This window comes from Lycium barbarum, chromosome 12, assembly GCF_019175385.1.
Source record: "Lycium barbarum isolate Lr01 chromosome 12, ASM1917538v2, whole genome shotgun sequence".
Classification (NCBI taxonomy): domain Eukaryota; kingdom Viridiplantae; phylum Streptophyta; class Magnoliopsida; order Solanales; family Solanaceae; genus Lycium; species Lycium barbarum.
In genome coordinates, this window is record NC_083348.1 from 105,972,192 (window position 1) to 105,992,923 (window position 20,732).

General features: G+C 37.6%; 1 protein-coding gene across 1 annotated transcript; it reads right to left on the minus strand.

Annotated features, from left to right (window-relative positions):
* Positions 1–1,028: 1,028 nt before the first annotated feature.
* Positions 1,029–19,680, minus strand: LOC132621619 (uncharacterized). Its single transcript, XM_060335957.1, has 8 exons — positions 19,456–19,680; positions 17,654–17,793; positions 17,115–17,362; positions 8,155–8,262; positions 7,889–8,045; positions 2,739–2,878; positions 2,605–2,640; positions 1,029–2,107 (listed from the first exon to the last, which is right to left on the minus strand). Exons 2-8 carry the CDS (start codon positions 17,727–17,729, stop codon positions 1,313–1,315), a joined length of 1,560 nt encoding a protein of 519 aa, XP_060191940.1. The 5' UTR covers positions 17,730–17,793; positions 19,456–19,680; the 3' UTR covers positions 1,029–1,312.
* Between the last annotated feature and the right edge of the window lie 1,052 nt (positions 19,681–20,732).

Sequence of the window (20,732 nt, forward strand, 5' to 3'; positions counted from 1 at the left end):
TAAGTGAGGAACCGTCCTTGCTCAGTATGGTTCCCTTTTTTAAGGAGACATTTGTCTCTGATTTGCTAGAGAGTCTATTATACTAGAACGGCTGATTCTAAAAATATTAAGACAAGGTGCCATGTGGATGTGGTACTGTGTTTATTTTACCCTTTTGGGCTCACTCCTTATACATAGTACTTGTTAGACTTTAATTTGGACGGCTGCCTTAGGACAAAAAAAGCTATGACTGGAGATCTGACATTTTGTCTCTTTTTCTTTGTTTATACATGGAGTATTATTTTGTAAACGGACACTTGTTCTTCGAAACAAACTAGGGAGTACAAGTAGTTTGCTGATGGGATATAGTAGGACAAAGGGGGCAAAGTAGCTGCAGTTTTTGCTCTTATCAATTTTCCTTTTCCTTTTTCTTCTTTACAGAATCAATGATCAATTGGGATGAACATGTAATGTATTTTTGCAGTACGCAGGACATAGAGAAAGGCATGGAGAAAATGAGTGAGTTGTCGACTTCTTCCTAGTACCAACAGCAAGACGGCGGCCTTAATCAGCTTTTGTTCCCACACAAGTTAATGAGTTTTATGGCATGTCCCCATTGACTGCATTTTTTACTCTTTCTTGTAACTTCTCCCAGATATGGGTTTCTCTAAAGCTGTGTCACTGTGTCAGTTTGGTCGAGAGCTTCATACTCACTTTCGGCAGCCTCAATCAATATCCATTGCATCTTTGTTCATGTCGCCAACTCAAAATGGGTCGGGCTGTGCACACCATTTCTATAATCAATTAACAATTGTCTCGAGGACTCTCATTGCCTGTTTGCTTCTTCTGAATATATATTGCAAGCAGTAGAAAGTCACTGTTGCCGCTCATCGTGCTTCCTAATCCACTCTCCTATTTTTGTGGGGATGGGGGTTGATACCAGAATACGCTCCATTGCTTTCCATGACCATTAGCAATTGAACATTACTTATTTTGGCTTACAATATTTAACTTTTAGTATTCAGGTATCAAATGACCAACTCTTGTGGTTGACGTTGTGATAATAGAAAAGTAGTCAAATAGACGACTTATTTCTAGTGCAATACTAGGTCAGTTTTATATAAACACCAACAACCTCCAATCTAGAAAAAAAATCACAACATAAGTTACATAGTTACAATGAGAAGAGCCTAATCGTCTACATCAGACTAGTTAACAAATTAAATAAAAGCTGTCAAGAACCCTAAAGTTAAGTGACAGAGAAGCTAAGTATGAGTGTATAGCTCTAAAATATCAACCCAACCATTCTAGACACCACCGGGAACTGTCAATCCTACTGACGGGTAACGGGTGCCATCGGCAGGGATGAAGACTGGCTATATAGACTACTCTCAGTTGAATACCCTTGATAAGCAATTGTCGCCGGAGATGTAAAAGGAGAAACTCCATTGACTGGAGGCACAACTTGGGGAAAACCAGGCAATGTTGAAGATTGATGGGTTGGTGCAAAAACAAATGCTGAACTAGGAAATTGCCCAGATGTCTGAATGCACTGAGATACTGGATATGGCTGCATAGGAGGCAGGGGTGGCAATGGTGGAGGTGATGATGGTAGAGGAGGCGGTTCGATCGGAGTTGATTCCCGAGCAGTGCTTGGGGGATTGTGTTGCACTGAGTTTGGCTGAGAGAAAAATGAGTGGGGTTCTTGAGGATTCTGAGGGGCGAGGGGGGCATAAGACGAGCGGTCATTTTCAAGCTTCATCCTTTTCTCCGGTTGATTATCGTGGGAAGATTCTTGGGTTGAGTTGCCTATGACACCTTCGGACGCCAAGGATGAGAGGACATAAGTCAGCATCTGGGCTGAAGATGTTGATGCAGTGAGCTTTGCTGCCACTGCAGCAGCTGCAGATTTCATATCTTCATCATGGTTGCCAGATTTTTCATAAGATACCTGTCGAGTGTACATCACTGGAGCAGATTGTTCTCGATTTCCAGATATGAATGTGTGTGGAGCTTGGGAGGTGCTAGCTTCCTTTCGATTCTGCTCAGCTAAGATTTGCCCATTGCCATCACAATTCAGGAATTGTCTGAAAATACTTCCTGCCTGATCTGCGTGGGACTGAGCAGCCTAAAATCCAAGCAATGGAGCGTCACAACATTGTTTAATTAGGCACAAGTGTAACCCAGAAAAGATAGCAGGATAGCATTATCAATACTTAATGTGAGAAGTATCACTTCTTTACTTTAAAAAAAAAAAAGCACCGACTATTCGTTCTCTACATTTTGAGTTTTGATGAATAGGAAGCAGGTCGCTCCGGTAGGATTTTCCTTCACAACAATTTTTTTCTTATCAAACAAAAAAAAAAGGAAAAATAACTCTGCAAGCAAGCATGAGGTATCTCTCTCCTCGTCTAATTATGATTCCCTCTTCTGAACCAGTATAATGTCATCTATAGAAAAAGCACAATCGAACTTTCACCAAAAAGATCATAGCACATCAAAGCGACTGGGAATCACAAACATTTACCAAACCCAAAAACTGACACAACAGCCAACCCACAAAGAGGTATCATGTTTTTAGCAACGACCATCATTTCAATAGAAATAAATAAGCATGTTATTTACCTGAAGTTGATTGCGGACTTGATCCAGCTTATATTCCTAAGGAGAAACGAATGGAACCACTCAATCAAGAGAAAAAGCACAAAAGCAAACAGGGAAATGGAAAGATGTTGAGTACCCAAAATGGGATGACTGACCTGCTCCTGGAGGACCTCTCTAAGATGAGAGATGAGGTTTGCCCTGGATGATTCAACAGTGGTTAGCTGCACAACGCAGTCCTTCAATATTGTGTGCTGCCCCTTGAGCTCATCCACTATACCAGATCCATTAAGATGGCCTGAAGGGCAAGCAAGGAAGTCGATAAAAAGTCTAGCATGATAAATACCAAGCATCAAAGAAAAATAACTCAAAACTACAATGCAAGAGAAGAAAAATAAGATATTATAATATGGATTAGATAATTAATAGCTAAAGACCACAATGCCCTATGGCTTAGTGTTACATTGAACCATGCACGCTAAAACCGGCTTCTCTGACTAGAAAAATTCACTATACATTTACCTAAGAAACACGACTTGAATAAAGTATTTAATAACTTTTTCTTTTAAATAAGACTGATACAATCATGTCTCCCCTCTATAATAATAAAACACATACACTTTCCTTAGTTCCGCAAAGTTGAAGAGAAATTGAATTTGTTACCAAAACAGCAAAGATAGGCAGAACATTTTTATTATCAAGATTATACATAGTATGACCCTAAGCAAGTGTTAAAACAGACACCGTCCTCATAAAAAGTAACTTCAAAGAGATACAAGGTGTTCGATAACTTTTAGCTAAAATTGATAACTCATTTTTTCTGTTTCATTTGATATTTTGTCATAATGCCTAAGCCATGGTGGACAAAGCTACCCTGTATCTGTGTTGGTTGGAAGTAGCAGGTGCCCAGTGAAATAGTCGAGGTACACACAAGCTAGCCCGGACACCATTATTAAAAAAAAAAAAAAAACACTCATGTTTCCTATTTTATTTCAACGAGTCCAGCGCCTAAAGGGAATGCTTTTGGTTTTCGTGTAGCCCTCCGCGAGTTGCCTATAATTTTAACGGAACCCTTATCGTCGTCTGTTGCATTGCCAATTAAAAAAAAAAAAAATGCTTGCAAATCGTGGAGCCCTACACGATTTGCAAAGTTTTTTTTTTTTTTTTTAAGAACTAATAGCAAATCGTGTACCAACCCAAATTTTAAAAAAAATTGGAAGCCTTTTATATCGTGCACAAGGGCATGAGTTTCCCTAAATTTTTCTTAACTTCTTCCTCCGCCTCCTTCTCCATCTCCATCAATGGCCATCCAAAAAGATCACCCTAAACCTTCTTTTTTTTCAAAAATTGGATATCTACTTTGTGGAATCTCTACCGTTGAAGTATCTTCTTCATCAGAAAACTTTTATCAACAAATATATCTTGAGGTATTTTCTCTAACCCAATTTTTTTATATATATAATATTATTTAGTTATGTTAGATGATATATGATTTTCTTTAGATTTTAATTAAGCATGGTTTCTTCTATTTTTTTTATACAACACATTAAACCAGTAAAGTTTATAATTGTAGTGTGGTGGACTGATTATTTATTGATTTATTCATTTTAGTATAAATATTTTTTTCTTTTGAGTTTGATTTTGTTGTTCGGTCTATATTTTGATATTTGTTTATTGTAGTTAGTAGTATTATTTTAGTACTACAAACTTTGATATCAAAATTCTTGAATATTTTTGGTTTCAACACATAAAAACCGTGGGTATACCAAAAAAAAAAAAAAACATAAGAATAGTGGATACATAAGAAATTTTCTTTTATTTTATATTCTTACCATTGATAGATAACTCACCAAAAGTGATCATGTCCTTTAAAATTAATATGGACACATGTCAAGAATTGTTAGAATAGTTTGTACCTTAAATAGTTTATTATGGAATAATCATGTGAGGCAACAAATCATGTAACTTTATGACTCATCTTACTTGACGTTTTTATTTTACTAATTTTTAGTTTCTTTAATTTTTTGTTTATAGGTATGGATCTTCCACGGGTGACTCTACATTCGGGTCCAGAAAAGTACGATGTGTTAGCACTCCAAGAGAAGCATCGATCACAGGGTGTGTGGAATGGGACCTTGAAAGGACAGAAAGCGTGCCCATTTCCACACCGTGCGGATCGCGAATTCTAAAAGCACGTGAGGCGTCATCCTTGACTACTTTGGCAGGTGTGGATTTAGGGGAGTAGTCGAGGTAGGATTTGTCCCATATGATTGGGGAGTCACTTATAGAGAGATGGCGCCCTAAGACACACACCTTTCATCTGCGTACGGGTGAGGCGACGACCACATTACAAGATATTGAGCTCATGTTTGGCATGGTCGTAGATGGTGACCCCTTGATTCAAGCTAATGCTAGAGGTATAACCCATGTGGGGTGGCAACATTTGATCTACGACCTTACTGGTTGGGCACCTGTTCAGGGTTGCTTTGACTGTGTTAGTAGGTAAATTAGTTGAATATATGAACGGCTTAGATGCCATTAAAATCAGACAGAAGTCATTGATGTGCAAAAGCGGGTCAAGTTGTACTTGCTATGGCACAATATTTCCGAATAAGTCCGGTGACGAGCTTAATTTAGACTATTTGCCTGACATGTGTGACCTTAACGCAATGGGCACACAAGCGGGTCATATTTGTACGATGCAGCTGCTCCCCAAGCTTATGTGCCCATTGAGTAAAAGTCACACATGTCAGGCACATAGTCTAAATTAAGCTTGTCACCGAACTTATTCAGAAATATTGTGCCGCCAAACAGCCATAGCAAGTACAACCTGACCCGCTTTTGCACATCAATTTCTTTTGTCTGATCTGTAATGGCATCTAAGCCGTTCATATATTCAACTAATTTACCTACTTTCAACCTACTAACACCGTCAAAACAACCCTCAACGGGTACCCAACCAAGATTAACTGTTGCCACCCCACAAGGGTTATACCTCTAGCATTAGCTTGAATCAAGGAGTACGACCATGCCAAACATGAGCTCAACATCTTGTAATGTGATCGTCGCCTCACCTATACGCAGATGAAAGGTGTCTCAGACGCCATCTCTCTATAAGTGCAGTGATGACTCCCCAATCATATGGGAGCAATCCTACCTCTACTACTCCCCTAAATCCACACCTGCCAAAGTAGTCAAGGATGACGCCTTACATGCTATCAGAATTCGCGATCCGCACGGCGTGGAAATAGGCACGCTTTCTGTCATTTCAAGGTCCCATTCCACACACCCTGTGATCGATGTTTCTCTTGGAGTGTTAGCACGTCGTACTCTTCTGGACCCGGATGTAGAGTCACCCATGGAAGATCCATACCTATAAACAAAAAATTAAAGAAACTAAAAATTAGTAAAATAAAAACGTCAAGTAAGATGAGTCATAAAGTTACATGATTTGTTGCCTCACATGACTATTCCATAATAAACTATTTAAGGTACAGACTATTCTAACAATTCTTGACATGTGTCCATATTAATTTTAAAGGACATGATCACTTTTGGTGAGTTATCTATCAATGGTAAGAATATAAAATAAAATAAAATTTCTTATGTATCCACTATTCTTATGGTTTTTTTTTTTTTGGTATACCCACGGTTTTTATGTGTTGAAACCAAAAATATTCAAGAATTTTGATATCAAAATTTATAGTACTAAAATAATACTACTAACTACAATAAACAAATATCAAAATATAGACCGAACAACAAAATCAAACTCAAAAGAAAAAAATATTTATACTAAAATGAATAAATCAATAAATAAACAGCCCACCACACTACAATTATAAACTTAACTGATTTAATGTGTTGTATAAAAAACAGAAGAAATCATGTTTAAGTAAAATCTAAAGAAAATCATATATCATCTAACATAACTAAATAATATTATATATGCAAAAAAATAAAATTTGATAAAAGTTTTCTGATGAAGAAAATACTTCAACAGTAGGGATTCCACAAAGTAGATATCAAATTTTTGGAAGAAAAAAAAAAAGAGGGTTTAGGGTGATTTTTTTGGATGGCCATCAGGAAGAAGTCAAGAAAAATTTAGGGCAACTCGTACCTTTGTGCACAATATAAAAGGCGTCCAATTTTAAAAAATATTTGGGTTGGAAAATCGTGTAGGGTACACGATTTTGCTATTAGTTTTTTAAAAGAAATGCTTTGCAAATCGTGTAGGGATCCACGATTAGCAAGCAAAATATTCTTCTTTTTAAAAAAAAAAATTGGCGACGCAACAGACGACGGTAAGGTTCCGTTAAAATTACAGGCAACTCGTGGAGGGCTACACGATAAACCCCTTTTGGTTTATCGTGTAGTCCACAACCCCTTTTGGAATTTTGGTTTAAAAAGCATACCCTTTAGGCACCGGACTCTTATTTCAACAGTCGTACCTACTACCTCTGGTCTGCCACGTCGTGCTCGAGTGTCAACCTCTGTCTGTCAGATTATATATTAAAGCACATTTTCCCTTTTTTTTTTAATTTTTTCCAGTAAGTTTTTATTTCTCTCGTGAGAAGATCTTTTCTCTGACGAGTTTTTCTCCATGAGAAGATTTTAAGTCCTTACTGAAATCAAAAAAGTGTTTTGTCACAAGTCATCCCTTTCCTGATGGGTTATCTCAAGGTATTTTTCTCCATGGAGCTTCTGAATTAGCATCACTATGAAATCAGATATAGAAGCAAAACAAATGAACCGAGACTTTGATTTAGCTTCAGTATGAAACTACATATGCAAGCAAAACAAATGATGTAGCTTTTCAATTGGTAAAAGTAAGAAATCAGAAGAAGGGAAACAGAATGAAAAAATAAAACTTCACTTGGGAAAAGGAACCCTAGACATTAAGAAAAGCCAAAAATAAAAAAGTAAAATGTCACGCACACTTGGAAGAAGGAAGCGCCTTCTTCCTACTTTGTTTAAGCTAGGCATAGGAATATAACTCGAAGGACAGCAAAAACAAAAAAAAAACATCCAATTTGAATATTTAAGCAGAAATGTTCATATATTCTTTAACTAGAGTGCCAGTCAATTTAGTTTTGCGGAATTAAAGGGAGGTCCAAGTAATTGACCCCAGAAAACTAATTATTCATTTAAACAAAACAGAATTGTAGATTCAGTTGGAAGATAATTGACTGGCAACTAGAGAAACCCTGGTGAAAGGAATAAAATGTTTTGTTTGGGCCACTGTAACATGGAAATGGATAAGCCAAGCTGGGTTAGGCACACATTACAAGTGGAAAAGAAAGGGCACCTGGATTTAAATCACTCCCAATCTCCTTATCTATTTTCGCAACAGAGCTAATGGCATTTCTACATCTGCTCAATATAGCATCCTCATCAATTTGACCACCATACAATATCTGATAGCTTGAAACTATTTTGTCAAGGGCATCTCCAGCTGAGCTTCTCTGCAAAGAGTGCAATGAGAAGGTGCTATCATCTTCAAATATACGGAGAAAAGAATGAACAGCTAAAAAGATTCAGGAACAAAAGACCGGGATGAAAAGGGAGACTTACCACTTTGCCTCCACTATGCTTTCCATTCCCAACATGCTTTCCGGCAAACTCTTCCTTCAGAAGCTGCCCTCGAGAACCAAAGACTTTCCTCTCATCCCAGATACTGATCTGTGGTTATCAGAATTAAATGGAACATTAAGAGGGGCACCACGTCAGTTCCTCAATGCAAGTCATACTGGACAAAGATCAATAAACTCTACCCAGGATTTTAAAAAAAAAAAAAAAAAAAATGATATCATAGCAACTTTTCATCCGATTTAATCATTCTATTCGGGTCAATTCACAAAATAAGTGGCTAATCAAAGTTAAACTCATGGCTACAAGTAGTACGATCAGTATAACCATAGTGCAGTTCTCGCAATGCATGTCCATACCATAAGTTCAAGAACATCTTGTCAGTCCTCCATATATTTAAAGGCTATTGAAGATGAAAATGCAGTAGGAATCACCCTGAAAATGTTGTTTAGCTAAGTGCTGGATATGATCTAGAACAAGGTCAACTAAGATACAATTCAATAAGTGGTTTACCAGGGGGCATCTAACGTTTAACTCATATCCATACAATTGCATCCTGAAGAAACTTTCATTCTGAACGCAAGTATTCAAGGGTAAGAGAGGTGAATATAGGGGAAAATTACTTTTTACTTCTTGAATCATCAGAACAGATAAATCTACTATTAATTGTTGTTTCATCTCTGACCAACAATCATACAGCACAAAAAGGAGTTACTTTCAAATCCATACATTTTTGGCAGGCAATATCTGTTTTGGAAGGTGCAACCGAGCCACAGTGTTAGCTCCACGGCAGTAATAATAGTCATACTCAATTTCTACAACTACTGTTCTTACAAATGTTACTTCAAAAAAGAAATAGAACTGGTAAAATTTAGCGCAAAACCATGCAGGACACTGAATATAATAGGACAAGGCCATACGAAACAGAGAGCATTGACCACATTCCTGCTTATTCATGGCTAGGACTAGACCAGTAGCTTATAAAATAAAAAGTTGATACATATACCTGAAATCACATGGAAGGAAGTTGTCTCAAAAGACCTATAATCTATTAAAATCCATGTAAATTTTTAAAAAATAAACACAATGCAAGCAAAAAATCCATACAGGTGATACCAACTAGTTGTGGTTAAAGCTAGTCAAGATGGAGCCCGTTTGGATTGGCTTATAAGTTGCTTATAAGCTGTTTTCAGCTTTTTTGAGTGTTTGACTGGCCAGCTTATAAGCCATTTTGTGCTAAAATAAGCCCAAAAAAATAATTTGGCCCGTTTGATTTAGCTTATCTAAAGCAGCTTATAAGCTGAAAACAGCTTATAAGCCAAAAAAAATAAGTTGGGCTACACCAACTTATTTTTTTTTTTTGACTTATAAGCTGAAAGCAGCTTTTTTTAAGCCCATCCAAACAGGTATATGGTAAACTTATATTAGGTTCAATAAATGGTAAGAGTTGGCTTGTTAGGAGATCTGTATGCCAATAAATTATCATTAAAGTGCCACAAAATATTAATCATTGGAGTGAAAAGGGTCCAAGTTGAGTGAAATGGATAGTGAGGATTTATATAGCGGACCACAACTAGCTTCGAATTAAGTTTTAGTAGTTGTTATTTTTGTTGCATGTAGCTCGGTCAATAGAAAAGGAAGGTTTGTCCCACATTCTCCACTTGCATCCCACTTCTTAACCACAAAAACAATCCAATCACACAATAAATAGGCTAACTAGGTTAAGGTTTTTCGCCGAAGTGTTTTAATTTTTTTTTGAAACAGTAAGTGTTTTAATTTCATACCTTGCATAATGTATAAAAGGCTTTTTCACTTCAACAATGGGCTTGCATATCTTTGACTCTGAGGCTTCAAGGCTCTAAGCTCTTAGGTTCAATTTCCCAAGTAGCAAGGTAGTTTAATTTGAGTTGTACTTATTTTCTTACCTTGTTGCAGATATCATGTGAAATATTAATGATTATTCATTATTTTTTTTGTTTTTTTTGGTGAAGTAATTAAAATGTATTAGAATGGCATCAAGAAGATGCAGAGGTTACAACTAAGCATAGAGCTGCTTCAAACAAGAATTAACATGAAGCTAGCTGAGCAAAAATCTGTAAACCAGTCAAAAGATCCAAAAAGATATCCCCTAAGACCCTACTGTGCTAGAGTTAGGGAGCTAACAAAATCCAAAAAATTATCCACATTGTTTACAGGGGAGAAAAAGTGCCAACTAAAAAGAGTAACTAAACATCTAGCCTTAATGAAACTTATGGAAGTTGATATTCCATCAAAACATCTGCAGTTTCTCTTTCCAAATACTCCAAAAGATTGTTGCTGGGATCATCCTCCAGATCCTTTTGATGGTCTTGTCAACTCTCCAGCATATCCAGCTAACATAAGCATCTTTGATGGAAAAGGGCATCACCCATTGGAGGCCAAACAAAGAGAAGAAGAAATGCCATATGTTAGTTGTTATGGGGCAATGCAAAAAAAGATGATTGACACTCTCATTGTCTTGTTTGCAGAGAAAACATCTATTGATGAGAATGATGCCCCTTTTCCTGAGATTGGCTTGAGTAAGGCAAGCCTTATGAAGGGCTGTCCAGGTAAAACAGGAGACCCTAAGAGGTTGTCTTGTCCTCCAAATATGTTTCCAGGGAAAATCTTCAAGGATGCCATTCTGGGCACACCCAAACTTGTAACTTTCTTTCACAGTGTAGACCCCTTGCTTGGTGCTGCCCCAAAGTAATCTATCTGAGATTTGTGTATCTAAGTTGCATTCTTCAAGTGTCTGTAGTAGAAGAAGAAGTTCATTAATTTCCCAATCATTCGGGTTCCTTCTGAAGATTGGGCTCCAGGCATTGTCAACTCTGTATTGTGCAACTGTTGCTTCCTTGTTGGTAGCTATCTGGAACAGCCTAGGAAAGGATTCCTTCAGAGTAGTGTCCCCAATCCATTTGTCTAACCAGAATCTTATTTTGATTCCATTACCAGCTTTGAAAAAGACTTTCTGGAAAAAATCATCCTGAAAACTGCTAATGTGTTTCCAGACTCCTACACCATGAGGTTCTGTACTTTTCTTTGGGCTCCAATGGTCATGAGATCCATGCTTTGCTTTGATGATGTCCCTCCAATACCCTGCCTCATTCTGCCCATATCTCCAAAGCCACTTCATAAGCAAACTTTTGCTATGCAGCTTTAGGTCTCTAATTCCCAACCCCTCTTAAGCCTTGGGTAGAATAACTTTCTGCCATTTCACCAGAGAGAACTTATGAGTTTGGCTGTTACCTTCCCACAAGAATTTTCTCCTTAACCTGTCTATCTGCTTCAGGACTGAACCTGGCTCAGGAAATAAAGACATAAAATATGTGGGAATACTATCCAATACACTATTGATTAGAGTGAGTCTGCCCCCCATAGATAGGTATTATAGTTGCCATGTAGCTAGTCACTTCTCTATCTTTTCAATTACTCCATTCCAAATCACAGTGGATTTGAAGTTAGCACCTAATGGTAGGCCCAGATAAGTGGTGGGAAAGGAGCCTACGTTGCAACTTAGAATATCAGCTAGTTCCTCTAGATTGGGAACCTCATTAACAGGATAAATAATGCTCTTGAGCATGTTGATGTGTAGACCAGAAATGGATTCAAAGACCATAAGAGTAATGTTGAGATTGTGAATTTGTTGACTGTCTGCTCCACAAAAAATCAAGGTGTCATTTGCATAAAGTAGATGAGAAACATTGACTGTGGTAGCAGGGTCTCTACCCACCTGGAATCCTTGAATCTACTGTAGCTCTTTGGCCTTTGCTAGCATTTGAAAGAGCCCCTCCATGGCCAAAATAAAGAGGAAAGGGGAGAGTGGGTCTCCCTGCCTTAGCCCTTTTTTAGAAGAGAAAAATCTAGCAGGGCTCCTGTTTACTAATACTGAGAATTTCACTGTTGATATGCAAAAAAAGATCCACCTGATCCACCTATCTCCAAACCCCATTTGCTTCAAAATGTTGATCAAGTAAGCCCAATTTAGTTGATCAAAAGCCTTTTCTATGTCCAGTTTACATAGGATCCCAGATTCTCCACTTTTGAATTTCCAGTCTAATACTTCATTTGCAATCATGGAAGCATCAGTGATTTGCCTGTTTTTCATAAATGCACTCTGTTGGCCAGAGATTAGAGAGCACACCACCTTTTTAATCCTCTCAGCTGGGGTCTTTGCTAGTATCTTGTATACACTACTTATAAGACTTATAGGTCTGAAATCTCTTAGCTCCAAAGCTCCTTTCTTCTTTGGGATGAGGGCAATGAAAGAAGCATTACAAGACCTCACCATTTGACAGTTCTGATGAAAGAAGTTGAGTGCTCCCATTATGTCACATTTCATGAAGCTCCGTGAACTCTGAAAAACTGCCATGGTGAAGCCATCTGGTCCTGGAGCTTTGTCTTTGTCTGGAGCACATGACTTTAGGGCCTCTGAAACTTCCTGTTCATTGAAGGGTAATTCAAGCACCTCTTTTTCTTCAGCACTGATAGTGGAGATTCCCTCGAAGACAACTGAGGGTCTCCATGATTCATTCTCCTAGTACAGCTTCTGATAATAATCAAGAATAACCGCCTTTATCAGCCCCTTGTCTTCAATTTAAACATCCCCTATCTTCAATCTGTCAATGCAATTACCCCTTCTATGTGAGTTGGCCATTCTTTAGAAGAACTTAGTATTCTTATCTCCTTCTCTCAGCCATAAACATCTGGATTTTTGCCTTCATGAGGTCTCTTCAGCAATGACAATCTGTTGAATCTCAATTTTCAGATTAACTGACTTCAAACTCTCCTCTGCAGTATGAGGTCTTTGTTCAGCAATTTGGTCTAGCCTTCCCAATTCCATGAGGGCTTTGTGTCTTTGAGAATCAATCTTACCAAAAACCTCTTTGTTCCATTTAGTGATGTCCCTTTTTAGATGTCTAAGCTTCTGGATCAGGACATAGTCAGGAGTGCCCAAAACAATGTACAAATTCCACCAATCTCTTACCATGTCTAGGAATCCATCTGATTGAAGCCACATGTTCTCAAATTTGAAGTAAGAGGGTGAAGCATCCCAGTCCCCACTTTCCAAGACAATAGGCTTGTGGTCAGAGAACACTCTAGGCAATGGAAACTGTTTAATAGCATTGAACATTTCACTCCACTCGGGTGAGATTAAAAACCTGTCAATTCTTGAGGCTTGGATAGGTTCCTCCCCTCTTGACCAGGTGAATTGAGCTCCTTAGAGAGGAGGATCAATCAATTCTAAGTCTTGAATGGTGTCAGAGAAGCCCAACATAGCTCTTGATCTTCTGGTGCAATTCATTCTTTCCTCCTCAAACCTACATGCATTGAAATCACCTCCAATTACCCACAAATCAGACCACAGACCCCTAATAGCGCTCCTAGTTCAATCCAAAATTCATCTCTTTCTGGGTTTGTGTGAGGCCCATAAACCCCTGAAAAAACCCATTTAAAATCTTCAGTAAGACTCTCAAATCTGCAAGAAAGGGAAAAGATACCAGCTTCAGAGTCAACACAATTCCATAATCTTTTGTCCCACATTATCAGGATTCCCCCTTTGGTACCAATTGCCTTAAGTTCAGCCCAAGCTATCCACATATTTCCCCAAATTTGTCTGATTAAAGTAGTATTCCATTCATCTATTTTGGTTTCCTGTAAACAGATGATGTCTGCCCCCCATTTATGGATAAGAGATTTCAAGGTGCTTCTCTTGTTTTTATTGTTAAGCCCCTGCACATTCCAAATGATTGTTTTGACTTTCATCTAGAAAGAACCTTGTGAGACCTGCCCCTTTCCTTCTTTCCACTGCCCTCTTGAAGTCCCCAAGCCAATTTTTTTAGTTCAGCATCTGCTTTGTTCTTCCCTTTCCTAGAATCCCCATTTTTCAACTTTTGCTCTTGCATTTGTAGTTTTCTCCTTTCCTCCATTCTAAGAATAATGTCAAAAATTTCATGTTTGAAACCTATTACATTCACCCCCAAAGCCGTGCAAGCTTTCATCATTGTCAATTTCGACCATTTAGAAGTTTCCACCACCACAGGTGTATCAACAATTAGCAACTGCTCACCACCCCAATGCCAAAGAAGTGGTAAGAAATTGTTGAAAGAGTGAGCAGTGATACCCGAATCTGACTCCTCACGAGGAGAATCTAATGAATGATGGATTCGGTTTTGCATGGTGTGACGGGCATACTGTACATGTCTGCTTCATCGTCTGCCTCTAATTGTGAAATTGCTCCATCAGAAAGCTCCCAATCTCTAAGTTTGGATGCTTTATTTCCAATTCGAAAGGATCAAAAGAGACCGCTGCCTGAGAAGAAGAGGGAGGTCTGAGAATGCAAGGATCAATTTTGGAGGCAGTGGCTCTCCATATTTGCGTTGCTCTGTAATTTCGTTTATGTCTGCTTCTGGTTGGGCCCTTGGAATAAAAGCCGTTGTTTAGATCTCTTGTGGCTTTCCCTTTGTGGGCTTTTCCTTTGTTGTTGCTGATTTTATTTCCCCTGTTTTGGGCCGGCCCATTAAGAGGTAAAACCCTTAATTTGTTATTTGTTTTAACAGCCCCTGTGCCCTTCACGTGCTCCTCATCACATGCCAATTTCAAATTTCCTTCACGTGCGATAGTGTGTAAAGAGGACTCTGGCTCCTTCTGTCATACAGTATTTTCTGACCCATTCAAAGACCCAGTGGATAATGGAGGAGACCGGATCTCCAGGAGAATCGATAATTCAAATTTCCAACCTTGCAAATCAATACTCAAACTCGTCGGAATCTGCTTGCCGGTACTCTTGATGCAGACACGAGCCCAGAAAAAATGGGTTCTTTCCTTAGTATCTTCGTCAACACCGATGAAGCCTCCACATTGATTCCCAATTTGTTGAAACGTATCCAGTGACCAAGCATTCAATGGAATCCCAAAAACTTTAACCCAGGTATTTTCCGACCTTTCTTGTTGGATAGAACTGATACCCGGCGACCACCAGTCAAGGGAGAGGTGCCTGCCATTCCAGAACCAGTCCCCCGCCTTTACTCTCGCTGCTTCACGTCTGGAAGGAAGTTCAAAGAGGAATCGATTGTGGTCCATGGGGATGACTTTGAATGCAGCAGTGATTCCCCACCTGATTTGAAACCATTTATGGATGATTTCGTGGTTTGGGCTATGGTGGAAAGGATCATTGAAGGTGCCTACCAGACTTCTGTGGAGTGGATGGCTTTCGAGAGTGTTACCTAGTTTTTGGTTTAACTTTGGCCAGCTTTCAATGTTAGCAACAGCTTTATAGGATTTAGTCATTGGGGCCGGTGGTGGAAATCGAGCCGGAATGTTGTTACCGAGAAATCGAAGAATTTTCTCCGCAATATCAGACCAGCCACTGTTGGAGCTCAACTCTGGGATGATCACTGCTGCTTTGAAGGAACCATGCCAAACTTCTACTCTCACAAATCTACCATGAACATTGTAGTTTTGATAGACCCTGTATAGGCTTTGTTGTTGTTTCCTTCCCCACTTTCTGTATAGCTTCCCCGACCCTTTTGATGCTTGTTTGAGGGCTTCGCACACCCATCTGAGATTGTAGGCGTCCATTGTAACTTTGCTTGTGTATCTCCTGCCCCTTTCGATCAACGAATACCATCTGAACTGTCTGTCTCCTATATTTTTAAGCTCAAAAGATTTATCACCAGAAATAAAGAACATTTTGTCACCTATGGTGGATTCCGATGGTAGAGAGCCACCGGCAAGGGTCCCTCAGGCCCCAAGGGGCCTTTGGAATTCTACCTTGGGAGAAGTGCCTGAGAGCATTTTTTTTACTAAAGGTTGTACATATTTGTGGGATAATGATTATTCATTATTTGAGTGATAAATCCCTCCGTAATTAAGTGCTATCATACTATCATCACTTCTCTCCGAAATAAATCTACAATCAAGTATATCGAAACTAAATACACCTCCCTCTTGATAAACACATGAGACTCCCTTCATTGACAACAAACTCACTGGTTGAATGTTACCTATTACTCGATCAGAACAACATATATGAGAAAATCTTAGGAACTCTTCAAACTGAAAAAAAGATTTCTCAAGAAATTAGGAATTAGATGTATGAGAAGTACAAGTTGATAGAGATATGGCAAGAGATACTAGACAATTTTGAGAATAAGTTGTCTGACTGATACAGTGGTGGCACACTACCTCTGATTAACATTATATTGGACTCACCCTCTCCATGTACATTGTCTTTATTTTCCTATTCCTAAATGTGGAAAGCAGGCATGATAGGATAACAAGAGATCTCCTACGGGGAGAGATAACGAGAAGAGAACTTTTGATGTTGTCAATTGAATCGCTTTACCAAAAGATCAAAGGGTTGGGGGTTAGAAATTTCTGGTTGCACTAACAAAACCTTCTCTTCAAATAGTAATGGAAATATAGTAAGAACATTAAAGCTTTATGTAAAGAAGTGGCTAGGGGAAAATATGGAGGGGAACATTTTTTGGTATACTAGTGCTGTCCTCTCTTCGAATGGAGTTGGTCTATGGGAAAAATTCAAGGCACCTTCATCGAAACAAAACAAAAACATATCAAGGCACCTTCATCAAAACATAATGGATGATGGGTCCGCTTCTCTACCCTTCTCCATTTAAATACCAAGCTTTTGCCTTTCGAACTCGTGACATGTGTCAAAACTCGTTGAACGGTTCAAGTAGAAGCGAACGGGTAAGAAGTAGAAACCCCCGTATCAATTCATCTCCATAGGAGACAACATGAGAAAAAGACGGACCCACACATCACGAGCTTTTAATCATTCACAAATATGTATCCCAAATGTTACCCATAGCTAGGTGAACTAAAACTCGTCAAACTCATTTACGGATTTACCACCTATGGCTACATTGTGGAGCTAAAAATAAGGAGCTAGAGAAACATACCAGCCGCAATGCAGCGTTTTTTCCATACTCATTTCCATTTTCAATAACATCACGAAGAGCATCTGGAAGAACCTTCCAAAATTCACCAACAAATTCTGATCCCTTTCTCCTACTATTCTGAAGAATGTCATTTGCAAGGTAAAGAAATGACAATCTCTGTTCACGTGGTGAGCAATGGAATTGCTGGGCCCAAGTTTCCACAACTTGTTTTGCTTTGTTCATGTGAAAAATACACCAATGTGATAAAGCTAGTTGGAGTTGAGGATTACAATCCATTAAAAGCAAGCATTTGTTAAATAACTAATTGTTGAAGAAATAAATCAGAGAAAATATTTTTTTCCTACTGTATCAACAAATTCAATTTCGCAGCAAATTTCCCTGGTTTTCAGACATGGAGTTAATTTCCATGCTCCACCAATTTGTTCCTCAAAAACTGGATAGAGACGATAGGATAAGATCAAATGAGCATCTACTTATAAGAAAAATGAAAAAAAAAAATCAAATGATTATCTAATTAGCAGCTAAAAGTTGATGGATACTTTCAATGCTTTGCTGTGAACTATTGAGCTTTGCCAGCTTATCCACCAAAATTTGCGTATTAAATGTGGTTCCCATTGTTTTGGACACAATATTCACCAACTAGTAAACTGCAAGCAGACCCTTAAGAGAAAAGCACACTCTGCCAGAGAAACAAAACCAAATAAGTACGATATCACATAAGTAAACCGCAAGCAGATAAAAGAGAAATAGACTGGTTAGCAATTTAGTAGAATCAATCCTGTCATATCAAAAGTATAGTCATGAGAATGATGCCAAACTTAAACAAAGGAAACACTTTTATGGGTCATAAGATCCGTATTGAAGAAGCGAACAAGAATGTTTCGACACAAGTCGAATAAGTATCGAGTATGTTTACGCTCATTCTATTTACGCTCATTCTCTTAACATTTTAGATTAGTCGACAATTGCATTCTAGGCATGCCTGGTGGTGCCCCAACCATTTTTTTATCAGGTAAATTAAAATTTTATTAATAAATGCATCTGGTAGATGCTGGGACTTAGAAGCTTCAACAAAAAAAGAGAGAGCTCCGGAAAAGTGAGTCCTAAGTAATTCCTAAAAAACTAATAAAATCAAAAAACTGTGTCTCCCAACTGTGTAGAGGGAAAGATTTCTGGCAGCAGAATATTTCCCTTAGACAGATACAGTTACCAAATAGCTCTTTAGATCTCATAATGGATGGCATAGATGTATGAGAAGCAGGAGGAGGAAGAGATATAAGTGTAAATGAGCTTTTTAGAGGAGTTTTCCTTAATAGGTTTTATAGGGCAACTGTAACTGTTTTGTCTAGACTTTTGGGGATGTGGGGTTAATCTCCTCTGTAAACATGGCTTCAGCACTGCCCTAGTGCTTTCAATACCAATGTTACCTATTTCAAAAAAAAAAAATTAAGTGTAAATAATGATAAAACCTTGTCACAGTATAAAGATGACCCAAGTAAGGTAACTCTTACTTGCCACTACCAAGTGAATAATAAGTGTATTTATGTCCTAATTCAGATGATATTGGTACTCTACACAATTGTCATAAAGCATGATTGCGGGACATGTCCACCATCTAATGTTTGACACTAACATATTCCATGCTTGCAGTTGCAACTCATTCTATGATACCATACTCACATTGTGTCCATAACTGGCTTATTAGTGCAAAATAATAGCAGGGAAATTTTCTTAAATTCGAAAGCAGAGCCAATTTAACACAGACTCACTCCCATAACTACCATAAATCTTTGCCACGTCAAAATTGTAAGGAATCGTGATTTTACATAAGCTTAACAATTAAAATACCATTTTTTCCAGAAATTTAATAATTGAACTACCATTCCAATTATACCCTTTCAGAAAGTTGCAATTAAAACACCACCCACCCCAATCCTATCATTGGAAATTTCCAAAAAAGACGGCTGGCATCAATCAGTTAGCTTAGCAGTAGAAAGATTGGATCTTTACCCTCAGAAAGCCGCACCACACTGCATTACTTATAATTAATCAAAGACATATTAACATAATTTCTCTCTAAACAATGCAAAACAAAAGAAAGAGGGAAAAGTAATAAACCAACAAAGCAGAATTGGCATGTCAGTTCAATTCCTAGGTTTCCAGGGTTCAACAAGTTCGGCAACAAGAAAATCATGAATTTAAAAAAAAAAGAGCACCACATAAAAGACATATCAAATTAACCCTAGAATAATAAGAATAAAATAAATACTTCTTGTAAGCAATTATTTTCTTTAAAAAAAAAAAAAAAAAAAGGAAGGAAGGAAGGAAGAAGAAGACAAACCAGAATGCAGCAGAAGTGAATAGCGGTGAAGGAATTGATAAGATTATGGCGTGGAATTGGGGTGAAACAAAGCAGTTGTTTGTGGAGTAATATTCGAAAATCAAAGTACAAAGTTAAACCCGAGAGATATACAGTAGTTGTAATAATTATAATGTCGTGGGATTTATCTAACGAGGTTGGGTTTAGCTTTGTTTGCAGGTCCGCTCGTGAAGGTGTCCTGGCCTAGCCCAATTTCCCTAGCTGTCCTTCCTTTTCCTTTTAATTACCCTTTACTCTTCTTTCCTCTTTTCTGATGAAATTATTTCACAGGCTAAATTTTCTGATGAAATAATAAAGTAATGTTTTTTCTTTTTTACAACTTTTTTCTTTCCCGGTTTAAATACAAGGTTTATCGTAAACAGTCTCTTTATCCAACAAAAATAGGAGTAAAGTCTTCTTACGTCCTACCCAATAAAAATAGGGGTATTGTTGTTCTTCTTCTTTTTTTCAAAATTTGAAGATGATTCTAATAACTTAGATTAAATGAAAATTAATATCTCTATCTGATTGGAAACATTTTGTATCATATGCACTTGTATAATAGACTGTTTGGCTAAGCTTATTTTGCCTCTAAAGTGCTAATCTTTTTTCAATAAATACTTATTTAAAAAAAATGAGGTTTGGCCAAGCTTTCAGGAGAAAATAAGCACTTCTAAGGAGTAGCAGAAGCAGTTTTTCTAAAGTTCAAAAAAATAGTTTTTACCCAAAAGTATTAACTTTTGAAAAGCACTTCTGAGAAAAAAATAAACTTAGAAGTATTTTTTAAAAGCTTGGTCAAACACTAATTGTTACTCAAAAGTATTTTTTTAAAATTAATTGGCCAAACATAAACTATTTTTTGCCAAAAGTACTTTTTTTAAAAACACTTTTGAAAAAAAATATTTTTCAAAATAAGCTGGTTTTAGAAGCTTGACCAAACAGGTTATAAATCATATTCATGTATAGTTATTTTATTCCATTCAAGTTATATTTGATTGTTTACTTTTTTTTTTTTTTTTGGTACTTCATGATTTAATTGACGAAGAAATTCTTTCTTTTTTATTATTCTTCTTGCTTTCAACAGAAAAAAAAATCTTAATTAGTACTATATATAATGAAATAAAAGTGGACCCTTTGTCCAAGTGAAACAACTATTATGTCATTTAATTTGGTTTTCAGCTAAAATTCACTTGATGAGTAATGTTCTAACATGTAATTGTATAATATTGTCCATTTAGAGCAGTTCTTTAAGCTCACAA